The sequence below is a fragment of the Pimephales promelas genome, chromosome 17, assembly GCF_988280905.1.
Source record: "Pimephales promelas chromosome 17, fPimPro1.hap1.1, whole genome shotgun sequence".
NCBI lineage: Eukaryota > Metazoa > Chordata > Actinopteri > Cypriniformes > Leuciscidae > Pimephales > Pimephales promelas.
The window spans coordinates 3,647,418-3,671,208 of NC_142785.1; the positions used below are offsets into that span (position 1 = coordinate 3,647,418).

Consider the following 23,791-nt stretch of genomic DNA (forward strand, 5'->3'; position numbering starts at 1 on the left):
TATTTTTGATTTCAAAAACATTATGACAACATTAAAACTTTTGGTCCCACTTTAAATTAAGTGGCTTTAAGTACTATGTACTTACATTAAAACGAATAATTTGATACAATGGACTTATTGTGTACATACATGTTTTTACATTGTACTTATATTTTAAAAATACCAGTGTAACGTACGGACAGAGACGGTCGGATCCATGTGCAGCACTTTATTAAGACAAGCAGACATGAAAACTGGCAAACAGTTAAACAAAGGGGCAATCCAGAAACTCGTGGTCTAAACAGGCAATGGTCGAGGCAGGCAGCACAGGTTCGAGAGCAGTCCAGGAAACAGGCAAGGGTCAAGAGTCCAGGGAAACACGGAGACACAGAACAGGGAATAACGCTCGGAATTGTACGCTTACAGGGTAACAAGACTTCGCAAGGGACACAGGGAAAACTCAGGCTTAAATAAGGAACTCAATAACCAATAAAGAAACACAGCTGAACATAATGAAACACAAAGAGTCCATGGGGAAACAAACATGGGGAGAGGGTGCCCTCTAGTGGCTCTCGAGGGCACCACGGCTGCTGATCGTCACATAACCCCCCCTCTAAGGAGCGGCTTCCAGACGCTCCTAAGAGCTCCGGGGGGAGGTCAACGGGGGCTGGGATGGAGGGCCAGGCCCATGGAGAGGCAGGAGGCCAGGCACATGGAGAGGCCTGGGGCCGTGGAGCGTGGGTGACCAGGAAGGAGCAGGACATGATGGCGGCCAGGGCGGAGCAGACACAGGCGAGGTCCATGACAGCCTCGCCTCCATGGCCCTCACGGACTCAGAGGTCCATGTCAGGATCACCTCCATGGCCCCCACAGAGTACCTACTGCCCCCCCCCAAAAAATACTTGGGGAAATTCACGGGAGGAGCCTCTGGGTGGTGAACTGGTACAGGAAAGGCCTCCCGGAGCTTGAAGGGTGCAGGCAGAGCGAGGCGCAGAGGCGGGGCCGGCAGAGCGAGGCGCAGAGGCGGGGCCGGCAGAGCGAGGCGCAGAGGCGGGGCCGGCAGAGCGAGGCGCAGAGGCGGGGCCGGCAGAGCGAGGCGCAGAGGCGGGGCCGGCAAGGCGAGGCGCAGAGGCGGGACCGGCAGGGCGAGGCGCAGAGGCGGGACCGGCAGGGCGAGGCGCAGAGGCGGGGCCGGCAGGGCGAGGCGCAGAGGCGGGGCTGGCAGGGCGAGGAGCAGAGGCGGGACCGGCAGAGCGAGGAGTCTGGGCACGCTCACCGGGGCCTGGCGAACCAAACGAGTCCTCCTTCTCCTCCTCCTGCGGCGGCGCGTCACAGGGCTAGACACACTCGCTGGACTGAACAACTCACTCACTTGAACTGGAGATGCAGCGCTCACTTGAAGAGGAGATGCAGCGCTCACCTGAAGAGGAGATGCAGCGCTCACCTGAAGAGGAGATGCAGCGCTCACCTGAAGAGGAGATGCAGCGCTCACTTGAAGAGGAGATTCAGCGCTCACTTGAAGAGGAGATGCAGCGCTCACTTGAAGAGGAGATGCAGCGCTCACTTGAAGAGGAGATACAGTGCTCACTTGAAGAGGAGATTCAGTGCTCACTTGAAGAGGAGATTCACTCACTTCAACAGGAGACTCGCCCACTTGAACTGAAGACTCACTGGACAGACTAAATTCAACACTGGGCACACTTGATTCACTCGGCTCAGCACTTGACTCACTTGACTCGGCCCTCGATTCACTCAGCTCGGCACTTGACTCCCTCGAGTCGGCTGGCACGCGCTCAAACTCCGGTTCGACCCGCGACACCTCCGCTGTCTTAGAAACAGCACTTTTAACAGGGCCAGTGCGGGATACGGGCTCGAGGGGTCCGACATGATGAGTGGTTTTGGCAGGAACGATATGCTTAGAAGCTCCTCTGACGGTCCTTAAGGGAGGATCAAACAGTTTAGCGAGCTGAGGCTTATGCTGCGTGCGGAGTGAGTGAGAGAAATCCGCCGCATACGAAACTCCCCGGCGCAGGGAAAAGAGCAGTTCCTCGGGACCCTCCTTTTCTGCGGGGAGTTCAAAAGCCTTTCTGAACAGGGCGGTAAACACGTTGAAAGGAGGAAACGACATCCGACCTGGTTCCCAAAACGTGCCTGCCCACTCCAGAGCCTTTCCAGTCAACAGTGAGCAGATGAAAGAAACGCGGTCGGTATCCGAGGCGTATAACTGGGGCCGATGACTCATGTACCAGCTGCACTGCTGCAGAAATCCTTCACACGCTTCAGGTGAGCCATTAAACTTCTCGGGAAACGGCGTACTGGAATTACTGCATGCGGTACTCACACTGGGTTGCGGTGGAACAGGTGCAGCGGGGGTTTGGGCTTGATTAGCCGCTGTGCTTGAGCTCTGCGGAGACCATGATTGCACGGAGCTAGCTAGTTCCTCGAGGAGAGAAGTTAGTCTCGCCAGCTGAGAACTATGAGAGGCTAGCATTGAAGAGCGGGTCTTGACCACGGCGGATAGATGCAGAAAGTCTGCTGGATCCTCGTTTGGCGAAGTCTTCTGTAACGTACGGACAGAGACGGTCGGATCCATGTGCAGCACTTTATTAAAACAGGCAGACATGAAAACTGGCAAACACTTAAACGAAGGGGCAATCCAGAAACTCGTGGTCTAAACAGGCAATGGTCGAGGCAGGCAGCACAGGTTCGAGAGCAGTCCAGGAAACAGGCAAGGGTCAAAAGTCCAGGGAAACACGGAGACACAGAACAGGGAATAACGCTCGGAATTGTACGCTTACAGGGTAACAAGACTTCGCCAGGGACACAGGGAAAACTCAGGCTTAAATAAGGAACTCAATAACCAATAAAGAAACACAGCTGAACATAATGAAACACAAAGAGTCCATGGGGAAACAAACATGGGGAGAGGGTGCCCTCTAGTGGCTCTCGAGGGCACCACGGCTGCTGATCGTCACAACCAGCATGTAATTATAGCTGTAACTAATTTATATAATTATATCTGTAATTACACAGCTGACCCATCCCTTACACTTTAACCTACCCTTAAACCTACCCATACCACCACACCTGTCCCTAACTTTACCCTCAATAGCAGCAAAAGTGTTTTACAATACAACATGAGCACAAAAAGTACATTATACTTATTTTTCAATGTAAGTACATAGTACTTAAAGCCACTTAATATAAAGTGGGACCGATTTAATTATATTATATTAGGAATTAGGGATTAGGGATGTCCCGATCAGGTTTTTTTGCCCTTGAGTCCGAGTCATTTGATTTGATTGAGTCCCGATCCGATAATTCTATCATAATAAAAAAAGAATAAAGAAGAGCGAAAAAACAGATCCAGATTCCAGGATGGTCCTTATTTTTTATTTAATTTGCCTTATTTTAACATTTGACAAGTCAGCTTTGTTGTGTTAAATGTAGCCTTTTTCTTTTAGTTTACATTTCTCACAGTTTGCTATGGCAATGTTGTCATCAACTTTATATTGTTAAGCATAATTATACTGATAAAGACAGTCAGCAGTATTGACAGCAAAATAGACCACAGAATATTTCGTTCTGTATTGACAGGTGCAATATTTTAAAATTGATAATTATTTATGTATTTATTTTTAAATTATATTTATATCTGAATGTATGTCAAAACCTAGACTTTCAACCATTAAAATGTAATTTATTAATGTATTCGTGTACAAAATTGTCTTTTCCTATTCTATTGACCTGGAAACGCTTCCAACACTCTTGTGTGTCGCGTGAAAAGTAGGCGTCGGTTCTATTTCTAGCATGCACGCGTTTTCGCGTTTCAAGACGCGCGTCACTCAGGCAGTGTGCAAGCTCTAACCTGTTAACATGGGAGCCGAAATAAAAACGGACACGCCACGCAGCCAGTGTGTCACCACATGACTATAGATGTGTTCAAAAATACTGAGAATATATATCCAAGTCCTCCGATTGAGTCTGAAACCACGTGATCGGGACATCCCTACACTATAGTATTACACAATTAAAAAAATATGCCCTCAATAGACCATTTTGCAAGATGTAAACAAAACTGTTTTTTTTAGTATTTTAACACTACATAAAAGCTGGGATAAAATACAACCAACAGAACATATAAAACTGAATCAAAAAGTTAAACAAACATCTTTAAGATTTTTTTCTTTACATGTGAAATAAAGAAAACAGTTACAAACTGAAACAGGAAGTGTTTCTGGACCAGTGTTGTTTACATCTTGCAAAATGGTCTATAAAGTTGAGAATCAATTCCAGAGGGCAGATATTGTAAAAAATCACCGTTTACCTGCAACGAGGTCCTGACAGTCACCACCAGTTTGAGCCAGACTGGAAACTTGTTGATGGTCTTACAGAGGAAAGACACAATGGTGTCTCCATAGTCTGGTTTGTGGAACTCGGCCTCATTCAGACCATCAATGAGAATGATGAGGTCTTCATCTGGAGTGATCTTCCTCTCTGGGAAAAACAACAACATACAAACTTTTACACACATTTTGCATCATTGTACATTCAAGATATTAATTACAAACACAAACTCTTGTGGAATCTGGTCATGTGTTTGTGTCAGGGTTATTATAGTTAACGGAAAACTACAATTAAAACAGTAAAAAACAAAAATAAGGTAACACTTTAGCAATAAGGTTTCATTAGTTAATGTACTAACCGTGAGCAATACATTTGATACTCAATTTGTTAATCTGTGCTAACTTAATATAATTACAGCTGTTAATTGTTTGTCCATAATTCCCTTGTGTATGGAAAATGTATTACTAAGTACCAGTGTTGTAGTACTCGAGACTCGGACTCGTCTCGGACTCGGTCTCGAGACCATATTTTAATGGTCTTGGTCTTGTCATGGACTCGGAATTGACTCGTACTCGAACATTTTTTTTTTAGGACTCGGAATTATTCCCGAGTCCACTCGAGTTCAATTAAAAATATTTTTCATGATTATTAATGTGTGTTAATAAAATTTTTCTTTAAATTGATTGACACGCCCAGTGATTGGTGATTTTCTAGTGCGCAACTGCGCATGACAAATTGTAATAAAATTACTTTTAAAGGGTTAGTTCACCCAAAAATGAAAATTAAGTCATTAATTACTCACCCCCATGCTGTACCAACCCCGTAAGACCTTCGTTCGTCTTCGGAACACAAATAAAGATATTTTTGATTAAATTTGAGAGCTGTAAAACTACCACATTGGCTCCTAAGGGACTGCCTCTTGACGGCCCAGAAAGTCAATGAAGAAAATGTTTAAATATCCCAAGTGACTACCGTGGCTCAACTATATGTTTATCAAGAATACTTTTTGTGCGAAAAAACAAACAAAAATAACGAGTTTATTCGACTATTTCTTTTCTTCCTTGTAGGCCAGAAACGAGACTTCCTTAGATTTCCACGACGCATGCGCGAGATTTGCGATCTGAAGTAGTGCAGAGCGGCTCTGAAGTAGTGTAAGCAGATCGCAAATCTCGCGCATGCGTCGTGGAAATCTAAGGAAGTCTCGTTTCTGGCCTACAAGGAAGAAAAGAAATAGTCGAATAAACTCGTTATTTTTGTTTGTTTTTTCGCACAAAAAGTATTCGCGTCGCTTGATAAACATATAGTTGAGCCACGGTAGTCACTTGGGATATTTAAACATTTTCTTCATTGACTTTCTGGGCCGTCAATTTTTGGGTGAACTAACCCTTTAACACCACCTCCTATGTGGCCTTTTTACCCTAAACTGATCATATTTTTTAAACTCTAAGTAAATTCAGTAAAAAAAAAAAAAAAAAGATTTCTCTAAGTAAATAAAAGTAAATTAGGTAATCAACCCTCACTGGTCTCGGTCTCGACTCGGACTCAACCGTCTCTGGTCTCGGACTCGACTCTCTATGGACTCGGTCTTGACTCAGACTCGACTCTCTCTGGTCTCGGTGTCGACTCGGACTCGAGTGAGGTGGTCTCGACTACAACACTGCTAAGTATACTACAAACCATTAACATATTCACTGACATATCGCTTGAGACTAGCTGATGTAAATATTATAATTAAACTTTATTTGGAGTATTTTTTTATTGGACAATGCACATTGATATTAAGACTAAAATGTGTTTTAATATCACTATTAGTAAGGATAGTAAGATCTCTGTACAATACCTGTCTTTAAATGCAATATATTTCAAGTATACTTGCAATAGTTTCACTTTAGCACAATCAAAAATACTTATATATCTTTAGTTGGACCTCAGCAATATTTCTGGAAAACTAAAGTACATTAAGTACAAAATTAGTTTCAATGTAGGTAGTCATTTAGTAAATTAGTTGTACAATTGCAGGGTATATACATTAAGTACATAAATGTGTAAATGTATTTGTAGTATGCTTAGCATAAAACAAATATATTTTGTTTACACTAGGGTGAAATAACTAATATTAAAAAATACAACTTTTGATTATATGAATGTATTAGTAAATGTTGAAATGAACAAAGATGAATAAATGCTGTAGAAGTGCATGTTAACTAATGTAGTTAACTCATGTAAGCTAATGAAACCTTATTGTAAAGTGTAACCAAAATTAAATACACGTTTGTTGCTTGAAATATAATAAAAGTGAACTGAAATAAAATAAAATATAAATGTAAACTTGCCAAGGCATCCTTTTGCATTCTCATGCAATGATTTTCCATCCAGTTTAACTTGGTGTATTAAAATAACAAACTAAAATTTAAATAAAAATGAATAAGAAAAAAATATTGTTGGTGTAACTTAAAAAAATAAGTAAGGCCTAGTTGCCTTAAAATTTTAAGTTAATTGAAATTGAAAAATTGAGTTAATACAATGAAGGAGATTGATTTAATCACCAGAAACTCAAAATTTTATGTTATCTGAACAACATAAATTATTAAAGTTGATTTGACAAAAGAAAAAACATATGTTTACAGCGTATTTAGACATGACTAAAAGCAGCAAAATTACTAAAACTTTCAAACTAAAATGAAAAAATAAAATAAAAACAAATTCAAAACATTAATATATTAAAGTTTTGGATTTGTTTTTATTTTTTCATAAAATATTTTATAACATTTTTTCAATATTTTAATCAATTTTCAATTTAAATTTTAATCAATATTTTATAAAACCTGTAATAGTATCTGAATGACTATTGTGTCTGTTATGACTATGCCTTGTCAAATTGCATGAATGTAACGTGCACATGCCTTTATAAAGCGCCTCCAGAGGTTCGAGCACCCCTCGTCTGAAGGCAGTGGGGGGGTCCTGGACGCAGGAGCGCAGACTGAGCATGCTCTGTATGTGCGGCTCTTTCAACAGCAGCTCTCTGTACGCGGCGAGTTGTGGCGAACGACACAGCAGTGCCGCCACGTTGTGCACAAACTCCGGCACCAGGCAGGTGTACGCGTTATCAGCCTGACAGTAGTGATACGCCACCACCTGCAGGGGGCAGCAAAGACAAGAGCAGGTGAGAGGGGCCTATAATTACAAAACAATTAAAAAATGTTAATAATAACATCAATGTTTTAGATGATGATGTGGAACAACAGTACTCAAACAATATGCTGCTGCTGTAGTGCATCTTAATTTGGCCCCTGAGAGGAACGAGTGCTAAATTGCAAACTTTTTCTCCCTCAATTTGGAGCCTTTTATCTGGACGCCCATCTTTGAGACAAGTGCCTATAATTGGTTCCATTAAAGCAGTAATTATTTTAATTATCCGCTTTACTTGATTTTAAATTCAAAAAACTTGAGGATTACACAGCATTTTCCTGAGGTAGAGATCACCAAAAAAGTATATAATCCACATTATTTTGTAAAGTAACACTGTCCAACAATGGCACCAGCAGATAAAGATTCACAAGAGGCAGCTCGTTTGCTTTTATCACAAATGTAAGAATCTATTTAACATCTGCTATGACCTAACCTAACATCTGATGACAGAACTGCATTGTATTGGGCATTCAAGAGCATCCAGATGACTGATTAGATGTAATAGTTTCCAGTGCGAGGGAACTATCTTTCCTACCGAGGCTCTGTTTACTCCTGGTATTAAGATGTGTTTTGGTCGATCGGATCACAAGTGGACTAGGGAGACACATTCCCGTTTAATCCGTCTCTTTTGTCCACTTTCAACCTCTTCTGTACTGATTTCTTCGAGAGGAGGGACTATGGGGGTAAATGTATGTTTTTTAGATCTTGTGATCTAATGGACAAAATAAGCTCATACAATTTACATCTGAACACGCCTGGAGACGACTGAAAAACACAAATCAGCTTTAGTTTCTGCACTGACAGCCACAAGACCAGCCGAACGCTGCAAGTGTGTGTTAGGCTACGTTCACACTGCAGGGCTTAATGCTCAATTCCGATTTCTTGAAAAAATTCGATTTTTTTGCAAGGCCGTTCACATTTCCAATTAAATGCGACCTTTTGTGATCTCCTGTGTGAACGTGAAATGACCCAGAAGTGACCCGCATGCGCAGAAGAGTAATCAACGGTCAACGACGTCACTTGTTGTTTGCGGAATAGTTTTTTTTTTCCATATTGTTGCGAGCTTTTGTTTTTTTATTATTATTATTGCCACAGCCCATAACACAGACAACAATTTTTTATCGACGGGCAAAGTTTGCGCATAAATGTAAGATTTTTCTGATCCTCACCGACCTCGTCATAAAACCTGTTTAATTGATAGTGCGCGTCCTCGGCGCTCCTTGCTTTGTCACCGGCGGCCGCGGTGCGACACTGGTGGCTGGTGTTGCCAGATTGGGTGTTTTTTCGCTACATTTTAAGGCATGTATACATGTGTTTTAGCCAGGTTTTCGCCTGGAAGGCTCTATAGAAATCAATCTGGCACCCTACTGTACGAAGTTAAACTAACAGAGAGCGCACGTTCACAGACACCAGAATGAACGTGTTCACAGTAATGTTCATCAGGCAGTAATACAGTAAATGAACGCGTTCATGCACAACTCTGAGGTAGAGACACCCTTAGCAGTGCAGAAACGCGTTGGAGTTAGCGTGTATTGGCTAGCTACAGGTGCGTGCAATGACGTGCGGGTCGGATATATGTGACCTGGCCATTCAGATTGAAGTCGCATTTCAAAAGATCGGATTCATATCGGATTTAGACCACATACCCAAGTGGCCTGGGTCGCATTTGAAAAGATCGGATCTGTGTCGTTCAGACTGTCATGAAAAAATCAGATACAGGTCGCATAGGGGCAAAAAAAACGGAATTATGTCGTTTCAGCCTGCAGTGTGAACGTAGCCTTAGAAATCAGGAATGGTGAGAGAACATTGAGCTTGGTACGTTTTTCACGTCTCCAAACCAAACTTGGTTCTTAATCCTGACAAAATTTAAATCAGTTTAAGTCTGGCTAGTGCACTTCCCATAATGTTCACGCATTATTAGGTCAGTACGGTTTTCAACTGCGTCTGGAAGTGGTCGAAAGTGGACAAGCTCAAAACCTTTTAGACCCCGTTTACACCTGTATTTAGCGTCGTCCGTTTAACGCATCTTAAAGGACAATTCCAGTATTTAACACCTTGAGTCTATTTTGTAGTTTTTTTTGAATGAAATAGAGTGGTGGAGTTAGAAATTTTGATATGGGTCCCGTCTCGACTTTTTGACTATTTTAGAATCGCCTGTGACCGCTTTAGACTGGCTGTCTATGGGCATGTCCTTAAAACAACCCTTAACGTTCATTTTCAAAACTGTGCAACTCACCGAGTGGTTGGTGGTGTTCGTTGATGATTAAAAAAAAAATATCCGCGCAATTTGTGCTTTCAATCCGTGTTGTTTGCTATAGTGGAACTATTTATTCAGATACCTCACAACCGCGTATAAAACTTCCGCTTGATATTGGAGCCTGAAGCGTTAGTACACTCCCGACCACTTGATGGCGATAGGGCTGTCGCGGTAACCGCAATATTGCAGTACCGCGCTTCTGACAAGTCAACCGCAGAGGATAGCACGTAACCGCAGCAACCGCGATATTCACGTTTTTTTTTTATAAGGCTATACCCTTCTTGTTTTGAACTTAATGCATGTGTATTGAATGTTAAACAAGTTCATAACGATAACAAGACTGTTTATCATGGTGATGTGTAGCCTACAGGCTTCACACAGACAGTGAATGAAAGAGATCGGCAGAGCGCGTGCAATTACCTGCGTCTGTCTTTGAAGTCGTGAAAAGCTTGTCATGTCAAACGGAAGCGAAAAATTTGTCGCATCATCATTTTAACGTTCTCTTCACGGGTATTTTCCCATAAATCCGCGTCAGTAGCAGCTCTGGTCAGCATCCCACAACACAAGGAAGCCGAAATAAAACCAGTGAGTCACGCATTGAATCAATGGGTCTCTAATAAGTGAAGCATCAGCTTCAGCGTTGCCTATGCGACGCATTGCAGCTCAGCTGAGCCTTGAAAAGTTGAATCTCAAAGTTAAAAATAAATAACATCTTGTTGAATCAGCTTTACGTGTTCGTTGAATGAACGGTTCAATGACTCGCTCAAAGTCCGTTGTCATAACAATATGCGCGCTGAGTTAAAGTCTTTCAATGCGCATATACTGTATACTGTTTAGTTTCGGTTACATTGGTTACTGAAAATGTCCTCGTTTTTGTCCACATCGTAAACATTATTTATATAGCAACAAAAACGTATAATTAATTAAATAAATAAATAAATGGCGGTAATACCGCATATCGTGCTATTGAGCCACTCAACATTACCGCAAGGGAAATTCCAGAACCGCGACAGCCCTAGATGGCGACAACCAGGACGCTGTACGGACACGGTGTCTAGCGCACCGAATATGGCAAGACGGAGAACCGAGCGAAAAGAGTACAACCAAATATAAACAGACCCCTTTTCCGGTAGCTAGCGCAGTAATATCAACGCGCACTGAGTCCTTCAGCAGACATCAATGCGATTTTAAAAATTGACAAATAAAACACGACAGAAAGGGTATTTAGCTACGCTCCTTGTTTCGGAACATCAATGAACACCACCAACCACTCGGTGAGTTGCACAGTTTTGAAAATGAACGTTAAGGGTTGTTTTATGGACATGTTTGTGCATGCCCATAGACACCCAGTCTAAAGCTGTCACAGGCGATTCTAAAATAGTCAAAAAGTCGAGACCGGACCGCGAAAGTCCACCACTCTATTTCATTCAAAACAAACTACAACATAGACTCAAGGTGTTAAATACCGGAATTATCCTTTAATACCAGGTGCAAAGAGGGCCTAAGAGTACAACTGTGTGGATATGTACTCGTCTTTAGTTCTCATGACCAGGTGCTGCTTAAACCATTTGAGTTTTAATTATTTTTTAGGGACAATTATTGCTAAATCTCTGTTTTGTCTTTAGATATTTTGGTTAAAGGCACACTATGCAGAAATTCAGTTTTTGTCAAACAGCGCCCCCTAGAGTCGCTCTGGAGTACTTGTGTTTAATGTTACTGCCGTAAATACCACTCACGCAGAGCGTCTCTGCACTCACGGCCTGATGCCCCTTTGAAGTTGTATATTAAGATACAAATTTTACATAGTGTGCCTTTAAGTAAGAGATCTAGGGGATGTTAATGGGTGGGCCTACTATGATACTAGACTACATAACCTATACTAAAAAGTAATGAATTTTAAACCTGAGCCAAACATTATTTTTTAAGATCAACAGTCTGTCATTAGTCTTTAGTTTGCCACTAAAAAAACTGCAAATTTTTTTTATGTATTTTTTCCTACTATGGTAGTCAATGGGGATTGAGATCTGTTTGATTAAAACATTCTTCCAAATATCTTCATTTGTGTTCAGCAGAACAAATAAACACATAAGAAGTTTGGAACAACATGAGGGTGAGTAAATACTGACAGAATTTTCATTTTTGGGTGAACTAACCCTTTAATCCAACTCAAATGTAATAGCATGCTAATATAAACATAACACTAATATATTATAGAGCAAGAGGTTATGTTTTAACATTTATTTTTAAAAAAGTCGAGCATATTATACTATGCTATTTACAGATTACATGTGCTCTAAAACATTTTTAGCATGCCAATCAGAACTGCACTGTATTTTCACTGAGAATAGCGCTACAGTGTTCAAAGGCAATCAGCACAATATAGTGACACCATCTCAGCTCTGATTTCACCTTCATCTGTCCTGGTGTTCATTATTCAACACTTCTGAAATAAGCGTGAAACAGACAGAGCAAGAGCCCAGAGCTCCTCATTACTCACCAGAACTTACAGAGAGATGCAGATAATTACTCACACTAAAAGCCATACTAGATGCCCATGGCACTTCTGAGGGCTCAAGAGTTTCATGCTTACTGCATTTGAGAATATTCACTCACCTAAAGGATTATTAGGAACACCATCCTAATACTGTGTTTGACCCCCTTTCACCTTCAGAACTGCCTTAATTCTAGGTGGTGTTGATTCAACAAGGTGCTGAAAGCGTTCTTTAGAAATGTTGGTCCATATTGATAGGATAACATCTTGCAGTTGATGGAGATTTGTGGGATGCACATCCATTCATTCCACCACATCCCAAAGATGCTCTATTGGGTTGAGATCTGGTGACTGTGGGGGCCATTTTAGTACAGTCAACTCATTGTCATGTTCAAGAAACCAATTTGAAATGATTCGAGCTTTGTGACATGGTGCATTATCCTGCTGGAAGTAGCCATCAGAGGATGGGGACATGGTGTCCATAAAGGGATGCACGTGGTCAGAAACAATCCACATCAGACAAGGCTACATTTATCCAGTCTTCAACTGTCCAATTTTGGTGAGCTCTTGCAAATTGTCGCCTCTTTTTCCTATTTGTAGTGGAGATGAGTGGTACCCGGTGGGGTCTTCTGCTGTTGTAGCCCATCCGCCTCAAGGTTGTGCGTGTTATGTCTTTGCTGCATACCTCGGTTGTAACGAGTGGTTATTTCAGTCAAAGTTGCTCTTCTATCAGCTTGAATCAGTCGGCCCATTCTCCTCTGACCTCTCGCATCAACAAGGCATTTTCGTCCACAGGACTGCCGCATACTGGACGTTTTCCCCTTTTCACAGCATTCTTTGTAAACCCTAGAAATGGTTGTGTGTGAAAATACCAGTAACTGAGCAGATTGTGAAATACTCAGACCGAACAACCATGCCACGCTCAAAATGGCTTAAATCACCTTTCTTTCCCATTCTGACATTCAGTTTGGAGTTCAGGAGATTGTCTTGACCAGGACCACACCCCTAAATGCATTGAAGCAACTGCCATGTGATTGGTTGATTAGAAAATTGCATTAATGAGAAATTGAACAGGTGTTCCTAATCATCCTTTAGGTGAGTGTATATATATTCACATTTGTTTACGTTCTATGTTCTCAAGACATTGTGCTTTCATAAAAATGTTACCGTAGATGACACTGTTTCACATACTTGCCAACATCACCGTTCTTTCACTCGCTTTTGGGGCTTGGCGTGTGTTTATATTAGGCCCTGATATATGTGTGTGTGTGTCTGTGAACTTGGATGTGCATAAAAGATCTAAAGTCACATCGATCAAAAGTGACCGAAAAAGATTTGTAGTTCAAAGAAATACTCCTCTTTTGATCTTTCTATTCATCTAAGAATCCTAAAAAAAAAGTATCACAGTTTCTACAAAAAGCAGCACAACTTTTTTTAACATCGATAATGACGAAATGTTTCTAAAACAGCAAATCAGCATATTAGAATGATTTCTGAAGGATCATGTGACATGAGAAAACAGTTATTTTAAAATTAGGGTTGTCAAACGATTAATCGTGATTAATCGCATCCAAAATATAAGTTTGTGTTTACATAATATATGTGGGTGCACTGTGTATAATTATTTTGTGTATATATATATATATATATTTATTTATTTATATATTTATATATATATATATATAAATACACACACATGCTTGTATATATTTAAAAAAATATTTTCATGTATATACTGTATATTTTATATATAAATATTATTTTTTTCTTAAATATACATGCATGTGTGTACACATATATATATATATATATATATATATATATATGTGTGTGTGTGTATATATGTGTGTGTATATATATATATATATATATATATGTATACACACACACACACACGCATGTATATTTAAGAAAAAAAGAATATTTATATAAAACATTGATATTTATATATAATATAAATGATATATAAATCTATATACAGTATATACATGAAAATATTTCTTAAATATATACAAGCATGTGTGTGTATTTATATATAAAATAATTATACGCTGTGCACCCACAAACTTTTATTTTGGATGCGATTAATCGCGATTAATCGTTTGACAGCCCTATTTAAAATGCATTAATACTTCACAATATTACATTTTTTTTTACTCTATGTTTGATGAAATAAATGCAGCGTTGGTGAGCATGCATTAGTGTAGTGCTACTCTTGTTCAGTTTACACCTCAATGCGTTACGACACCATTTAGAGGATTCAGAACAACTTGGTGATCGAGGTTGGCTAAAACTTAACCCACATGTTTATACCTCCTAAGCTCTTGCCCATGTTGAAATGAAAATGAAGTCGCTCATGCATTCTCACCAAGGCTGCATTTATTTTCAATTCAGAATTTGATGTGCACATCTCTGCATGATAATTCAGTTTGATGTGCACGATTGTGGAAAATCGATATATCAGACGCAGAATCATGACAGCCAGAGAGATGATGAACCATATCAGAATACTAATTTACTCATACAAATGTTTTAAAGAGCTTAAACCATACAGAAGGGTAGAATGTGAGAGTCGATTATTAATGCATTGACTTAACTAGATCTAGTAGCATGGCAAGGAAATTGCTTTCTGCCTGAATAAATATTTTATGAGGCTTAACGGCAAACTAACTTCTCTTTTTTAAACATATCTGCATAATGCAATAGCTGAGACCATGACAGCACACCCACACAGGTTAAGACGGGCCTTTTGTGTGTGAGCAGAAGCAATTCTACCGGTCAACGCGATCTATTGTGAGAAGATTAATGTGAGAATCCGTGTGTGTGTGTGTGTGTGTGTGTGATTGTACCTGTGACGCAAGCCTCCTCATGGCCTCCTCCTGTCTCCTCCTCATTTCGGGAGTTCCAGGGCAACTTCCTCCTCCCAGTGTACCATGGGAAGGCTGTGGTTGTGTGAGAGGGATGCCTTCTCCATCTGACCACACACACGAAAACAATGAATTATATTTATCACAGGATCATTGGAAAGCGACATTTCTGCAAAATAATATTACGTTGCTTCTTGAGTGTTCCACGGCACTCTCAAAGTGAAATGTCCAGTTTTATACAGATGAATGTCAATAAAATGTCAATCAATGTTTTATTACAATAGATGTTTTTAGCATCGCGACAGCTCAGTTAAAGTTAAATGAGTAGTTCACTTTTAAAAAAAAATTTGCTGATAATTTACTCACCACCATGTCATCCAAGATGTCTTTCTTTCTTCAGTCGAAAAGAAAATAAGGTTTTTGATGAAAACATTCCAGGATTTTTCTCCATATAATGGACTTCAATGGGAACCAAACGGTTCAAGGTCCAAATGAGAGTTTCAGTGCAGCTTTAAAGGGCTTTAAACGATTCCAGACGATGAATAAGGGTCTTATCAAGCGAAACGATCACTCATTTTAAAATAAAATAACAAAGTTTAAGTTTTATAAACTCAAATGGTCGCCTTGCTCTTTTCTGTGATGTGCGTTCGTGACTCTCCTGTTCGAACTCGTTCATCAAAATGAATAAATCTTTTTTCATTCAACGAACGAAATGAACGAGTTGACTCGGGAAAAGATTCATTCATTTTGATGAATGAGTTCGAACAGGAGAGTCCCGAACGCGCATCACAGAACAGAGCAAGGCGAGCATTTGTGCTTATAAAACTTAAACTTTGTTATTTATTTAATAAATGAGCGATCTTTCGCTTGATAAGACCCTTATTCATCGTCTGGAATCGTTTAAAGCCCTTTTAACAGTTGCAGTTTGCACTGAAAGTGTCTTTTGGACCTTGAACCGTTTGGTTCCCATTGAAGTCCATTATATGGGGAAAATCCTGGAATGTTTTCATCAAAAACCTTAATTTCTTTTCAACTGAAGAAAGAAAGACATGGACATCTTGGATGACATGGGGGTGAGTAAATTATCAGCAAGTTTTTTTAAAAGTGAAGATCACTTCACTTCATCAGATCACTTGGACCACAGCCATGTCCAAGTGATCTGATGGCAAGGGCGCATTGTGGCTGTGGTTACAAGAGGTAAAAACGATATAAATATTGTTAGTTTTCTCACACAAACCGCTCGTTTCGTGTCTTAGGCCATCAATGTGTACTTACATTTACGAGTCATTAAATCATGTTTAATTTGGACTTCTCTGTGCATGCTCTTTGAGGTGGTGACCATAGACCTGCATTATATGACTGAAAGACACGAACGGTTTGACCTAAAAATATCAAAATTGAAAATGCTGCCGAAACAAAGACACCTACATCTTGGATGCCCTTGAGGTAAGATAAAACACATCAAAAATTAATTTCAAAGTGAACTATCCCTTTAAGGAACTACACAAAAATAAGTCTTTATTAATCGATAATCTGACCCTGTAGTCTTAATTTGTGTGAAAAGGAATAAATGCTGTTGGTGTTTTGTCACATCTCAGCTGGAAACTGCAGCGAATTGTGTGTAAAGGAATGTATTTGCGAGGTAAGTTTTTGCTATGAGCATATGTTGATTCATTTTGTGATTGAGTTACACACTCACTGCCTGAATTAGCTTTTGACAAGTTCAATGTGCCACAGAAACACCGCGGCTGACAGACAGTATATAAGGTTTGGTCAGTACACTTTGTAAAAGTCCCGTGTGTAATCTGAAACCTTACGTTTCGGCGAGGCCTGCGGGCTGTCAGAGGCGATCTGTCGCATGCGGTTGCCATGGCAGCTGAGCGCCACGAGGCGTGAGATGATGGCGGTCTTGCCGTAGCCGATGTTGCCCACCAGAACCACGCCGCGATTGGTGCCGGAGTGGGCGGAGCCGAGGTAGGCGTCGATCTCCTGGAAGAGCCAATCACGGCCAGTGAACACTGAGTCCATGGTGATGCTGGGCACCTCGAAGAGCAGCGGCTTCAGAGCGATGTCCTGCAGTCTGTACGGAGCGAATCGCACTGGGGAGAGGAAGTATAAGAAATTATCAGAATATTCACTCACACACGCATGCACCCTCCACAAACACACACAAATAATCCAAATGCATTTAAAAATCGATCAACAGACACGTACACTCACAGAAAGACACATCTAGGGCCCTATGATTTACCTTGAAAGCCAAAGTGGAACTGGGGAAATATATAATATTCATAAAAAATATGGCAATGTTATGCTGTTGTTGTTCTTTTGACTCATATGAATACATATTTTTTATTTTTAAATCAATATTTTAAATTTGAATTATAATATTTAAATAAATATTATTAAAATTAAATTAAATGTTACAATTTTGGATGAATTATTTTAAATCAATTGTTTTACTAAATTGTTAATTTTTAAAAAGAGTCTTTCAAGAAAAAAAATTGGATAGGATGGATCTATAATTATTATACATAATAATTTATTATATTATATTATAATGCATATATTCTATGTACATATAATAAATAACATTTTATATAAATAACCTATTATCACTAAAAAAATAGGGTTAGGAGAACTGTTGCCAAAAATATAATATGCTATAATATAATATGCTATAATATAATATGCTATAATATAATATGCTATAATATAATATGCTATAATATAATATAATATAATATAATATAATATAATATAATATAATATAATATAATATAATATAATATAATATAATATAATATAATATAATATAATTAGGGCTGTCAAACGATTAATCGCATCCAAAACAAAAGTTTGTGTTTACATAATATATGTGGGTGCACTCACTGTGTATAATTATTTTATATATATATATATATATATATATATATACACACACATGCTTGTATATATTTAAAAAATATTTTCATGTATATACTGTATATATATTTATATATAATTTATATTATATATAAATATAAATATTTTATATATAAATAATATTTTTCTTAAATATACATGCATGTGTGTGTATTTATATATATATACAAAATAATTATACACAGTGCACCCACATATATTATGTATTACCTTTTATATATTATTATATAAACATATATAATATAAACATTATATTATATAAACATATACATAAAACAAATAAACAAATATAATAGCAAACAAAAATTTGGGAAAATGAAGCATAAAATAAAATAAATAAATAAAATTGATTTCATAGGGCTCCACATTTCCACACCTACTAGACAACTAATTCGTCCACATCACAAAATACAGAACGATACAACAGTTCCAGAAGATCATACACAACTACTGCACACACACAAGGAGACATTTCACACACTACAGAAGGACACAGGTCAGCCTGTGCAGGAACACACACTTACGTGACTGTGACTGTGACTGCCAGGCATGACTGTTAGCGGAAGCTGAGACGGACACAGACAGGCGACAGAGAGAGAGAGAGAGAGCGAGAGGGAGAGAGAGCTCGCACTTAAAAAGCAAATCACTCAAACTAAAGAAAAAAATATGCAGTGTGTGAGGATTCAGGTGAGATGTGAGGATATGAGAGACGGATTAAAGGGAAAAAACTAGGGCTGTCAAACGATTAATCGCGATTAATCGCATCCAAAATAAAAGTTTGTGTTTACATAATATATGTGGGTGCACTGTGTATAATTATTCTTTATATATATAAATACACACACAGGCATGTATATTTAAGAAAAAAATATTTTATATAAAATATTTATATTTATATATAATATAAATTATATATAAATCTATATACAGTATATACATGAAAATATTTCTTAAATATATACAAGCATGTGTGTAAATAATTATACACAGTGCACCCACATATATTATGTAAACACAAACTTTTATTTTGGATGCGATTAATCGCGATTAATCGTTTGACAGCCCTAGAAAAAACATCATTTTCCACAATTGCGATTACAGGCTAAGCTAAGTCACATCTGTGTATTAAAAGCGTCACTTTCATGGTCCAAAGATCTTAAGTTTACTCTTGTTAAGTGGCAAATGCAAATAAATGAAGGTTTTCAAACGGTGAGTACGAACAAATGAAGGTTTTCAAACGGTGATAGTCTGACCTTTAAAGTCATTTAAGTGACTGCATCTTTCACAATGTGTCACAATGTGTCAATCGAGGGAAGACATATTTATAATTAATTAGCCTAGTGGTCCTGTCTGATTTGCTGAAAGGCAAGTAACTGACCGCCAGAACTTTAACAAGTACTTCTTCATCGACACCAAACTACAAATGTGCTTCTTTTAACTCATGTCAACAAGTATGAAATATTAACTCAAGTTAAATGAATATGATAATCAAACATTACAGTGGTTTTGATACCATTACTATAATTTAGTACTGGTAGAAACCGTTGAACACACAGTTGTTCAGATCAAGCGCTGGTTTAAGGATCAGTCATGACAGTAATTGAGAGCTATAATCCATGTAAGAGGTGAAGTAAGCCGTCTCACACACACAGGACAATCATGATGAGCAGAGATAGTGTTTCAGTAAAGTGCTGTAGTTATGTTATGTTTAAAAGAATGTTACAGTGTGTGTTTAATACCAGTTAAACTCCCTCGACCGCATTTGTGGACGCAATGTTCACTGACAGAGAAAAAAAAACTATATTCACCGTTTTTTTAATCGTTCGCCGTTCAAACATTCCCCAGTTCTCCGAGTAAATAAGTTTTTCTCTTCAGTATTTCAAAATAGGGTCAGATTTTTGTCTTGAAGGAAATGAATGGGACACATTAAATTGATCAAAATGACATTAAAGACATTTATAATGTTCCAAAAGATTTCAATATCAAATAAATGCTGCTCTTTTCAACTTTATATTCTTTGAATAATCGTGAAAAAAAAACTGTTTTCAACACTGATAATAATCATAAATGTTTCTTGAGCAGCAAATCATCACATTAGAGTGATTTCTGATTTCACAGGAATAAATTACATTTTAACATATATTCACATAGAAAACATTTAAAATCGCAGTATTATATAGTGAATATTTATTTTACTTTTTTATTACTGTAATTCGTTTTTGAATATTACTTTTTGCTCGGTGAGCAGAAGAGACGTCTTTTAAAAACATTAGAAAATCCCTAAACTTCTAAAAAGTATTTAATCTTAACTGGTTTAATCTGGGTTATAAATATTAGCTATTTTTGCAACACAATATTAGATTTTTTCTTTAGCTAAACTAATTTATCAAATGAAATTTGAATGTTTCAAAATTTGCTTGTTTATTCCATTATAGTTATTTAACAAGTGTGTGTGTGTACATGTTTTTCTATCCTGGTGTGGACTTAAACCTGAATGCACACAGACTCATGGGGACCTAAATTGAGGAAAAAACACGCTTATAAATCATACAGAATAAATGTAAAAATGCAAAATGTTTCTTGTGATGGGCCGGTTTAGGGGTAGGGTTAGTGTAAGGGGATAAAATATACAGTTTGTACAGTATAAAAACCATTACGTCTATGGAGAGCCCTCACAAAGATAGTAAACCAGACGTGTGTGTGTGTGTGTGTTTTGTGGCTAAAACATGTCTCTGATGTTGGGCTTGAGTTTAACCGTTAGTTGCCGTCAGGACGATGGTTCCTCGCGGCTCTGTTTAATAATAATCCATATCATTTCATGAGAGTCACCTTTGCGTTCTCTCTCCTGATGGCGAACTGGATGCAGAGAGCTGTTTTAATTATTCACCAGGTGAGAGTGGCTCAGCAGACCAGCAGGCATGTGTGTGTGTGTGTGTGTGTGTGTGCGTCTGGGGAAAGGAGGATTCGAGGTCATGCCAAGGCCCTGGATTCCTCATTAGCTGATGAAGATGAAGTGTGTGTGCTGAGATGTGTCCTCCTCACCCAGTGGACCGAGTCTGTTAAATCAGTTTCTACTCTCTTTATATGAGCATGTTTAGCACTCAAAAAACATATTCAGTCCCTGAATTTAAGATTTATGTATTTAAACTAGGGCTGTGCAAAAGTTAATTGCGATTAATCGCATCCAAAATAAAAGTCTGTGTTTACATAATATATTTGTGTGTGCTGTATATAATTATTTTGTATATATAAATACCTATGCATGCATGTATATATTTAAGAATTATTTGTGCTTAAATTCTGTATATATTTATAAATACATAATCTATATTATATAAATATAAATATTTTATATATGAATAACATATTTTCTTAAATATATACATGCATGTGTGTGTATTTATATATACAAAATAATTATATACTGCACACACAAATATATTATGTAAACACAGACTTTTATTTTGGATGCGATTAATCGCAATTAACTTTTGCACAGCCCTAATTTAAACTGCATATTGTTGCTGTAGAGAAACCTTGTATCTCCATATTTCGTCATTTTTAATTTCTTTTCATAAATCAACTACTGGTCAGCCTTCACATCTTTCTGTGGGTTTTGCTTAACCAATGAAAAGTGTTAAAAAGAGCTTGTGATTTAACCTCGTAACTTCATTGGATCCTGACCTGTCAGTCAAACCTCGAAATTCTGCACACATTATTTTGACAGAGTGCAAAAATAATTCTGTATTTTCAGCTTCAGAATCGTGACTATTGTTATTCTGTTGTCTCTATTGTCCTGTGCTTTGGGTTTCCAGCACCAAGTCCAAGACTATTCATTTACACACACAATGTAATATCAAAGTTAGCATTTTAATCAACGGTACATTTTGTTGTTGAACAAATCTTTTTTCGAGTCGTTTCAATCGTTGAATGAACCAAATGACTCGAAAAAAGATTTGTTCGTGTTGATGAACGAGTTCAAACAGGGCAGTCACGAACGATGCCAGATGATGAATAAGGGTCTTATCAAGCGAAACGATCTCTCATTTAATAAATAAATAACAAAGTTTAAGTTTTATAAGCACGAATGCTCGGCTTGCTCTGTTCTGTGATGCGCGTTCGTGACTCTCCTGTTCGAACTCATTCATCAAAATGAATGAATCTTTTCCTGAGTCAACTCGTTCATTTAGTTCGTTGAATGAACGAAATGACACGAAAAAAGATTTGTTCATTTTGATGAACGAGTTCGAACAGGAGAGTCACGAACGCGCATCACAGAACAGAGCAAGCCGAGCATTCGTGCTTATAAAACTTAAACTTTGCGATTTATTTTTTAAATGAGCGATCGTTCGCTAGATAAGACCCTTATTCATCGTCTGAAATCGTTTAAAGCCCTTTGAACAGTTTGTACTGAAACTGTCTTTTGGACCTTGAACCGTTTGGACCCCATTGAAGTCCATTATATGGAGAAAAATCCCGGAATGTTTTCATCAAAAACCTTAATTTCTTTTCGACTGAAGAAAGAAAGACACGGACATCTTGGATGATATGGGAGTGAGTCAATTATCAGCAAAAGTTTTTTTTTAAAGTGAACTACTCCTTTAGTACTTACAAAGCACATACTAATGCATTATTCTGCATGACCATATTTTACATCCCTTAATCACCCATTACCTAAACTTAATAACTATTAATAAGAAGTAATTAGCAGTTTATTGAGGCAAAAGTCGTAGTTAATAGGGAGAATTAGACCCTAAATTATTAGAATCAGCATAAATCCGTTCAATGTAAAAATGAAAAGAAGTAAGAACTGTGAAACAAGAAATATGTATGAGATTGAAACAAATTGGATTTACTGATGATAAATAAATAAAGCTGGTTATTGTGTATTTAAAGTACTATTACACAAATAGTATTTTCATTTAGAATAGTTTCATTTATGCAAGACTGACAAATATGCATCATATTACGTTTATGTTAAAACGGTGTAATCCAAATTTTATATGCAATTCAAATACATAAATGCTACATTTTTGAGTGTCGAGGTTAAACGCAGCGTCTCAGTAGACACACAGACATTAACGCACAGAGACAGAGGCACACACACACTCGTATGAGAGAATGAGGCTAAACGCGGGTCTGTGGACAATTTTTGGACATCAAAGCAAATATATTTGTGAGTTGGCACCCATGCACAGGATCACGGTGATATAAATCGACTGAACACACACTATACAGGCCGATGCTCACCTCGCAGGTCCTGCCCGGAGCGTCCCGAGGACGAGTTCTGGCGGGGCATCCGCAGGGAGGTGCGCAGGGGCGCGTGTCTCTGCTCATCCAAATAGGCCAAGTCCTCCAGGTGGGCCGAACTGGTGGCTAATGGGACAGGAGACACATAAAGCCAAGCATTACTGCTATTGTACGCACTCTTGTACAGCGATGCTTACAAACAGTTTGTCACATCCGCGTTTTCTTGAAGTGCACAGCCTATTGCAGTCTGCATCTGATTAAATCCCAGATCCATAGTGCAAAGTGACAGTGTGGAGATGATCACAGTGGCTTCTAAATAATCCTTTCCCGTTGCCCACCAAAGACTGATTAAATCCGGATGTGGCAATGTGAACACTACACTTATCCGTCTTTCCAGGACTGTCTAAACTCTTGTGGTGGAACTTCTCCATGTCAGTCCTAGTGTGTTGTATATCAAAGACTTGTCTGGTGTTAGACGAGCATGTC

General features: G+C 38.5%; 1 protein-coding gene across 9 annotated transcripts in view; it reads right to left on the minus strand.

Moving 5' to 3' along the window:
• tanc2b (tetratricopeptide repeat, ankyrin repeat and coiled-coil containing 2b) overlaps nt 1-23,791 on the minus strand; it is a 218,256-nt gene that overhangs the window by 19,052 nt on the left and 175,413 nt on the right. For 5 of the 9 annotated variants that reach the window (XM_039657676.2, XM_039657675.2, XM_039657678.2 and 2 more), the window contains 6 exons: nt 23,306-23,431; nt 18,580-18,621; nt 16,948-17,229; nt 15,113-15,237; nt 7,230-7,461; nt 4,307-4,476 (listed from right to left, as the gene is read on the minus strand). In XM_039657676.2, the coding sequence (XP_039513610.2) occupies nt 4,307-4,476; nt 7,230-7,461; nt 15,113-15,237; nt 16,948-17,229; nt 18,580-18,621; nt 23,306-23,431 (977 nt within the window). The remainder of the gene's footprint in view (nt 1-4,306; nt 4,477-7,229; nt 7,462-15,112; nt 15,238-16,947; nt 17,230-18,579; nt 18,622-23,305; nt 23,432-23,791) is intronic. The other 4 variants (XM_039657677.2, XM_039657679.2, XM_089121783.1 and 1 more) reach the window with 1 other exon arrangement.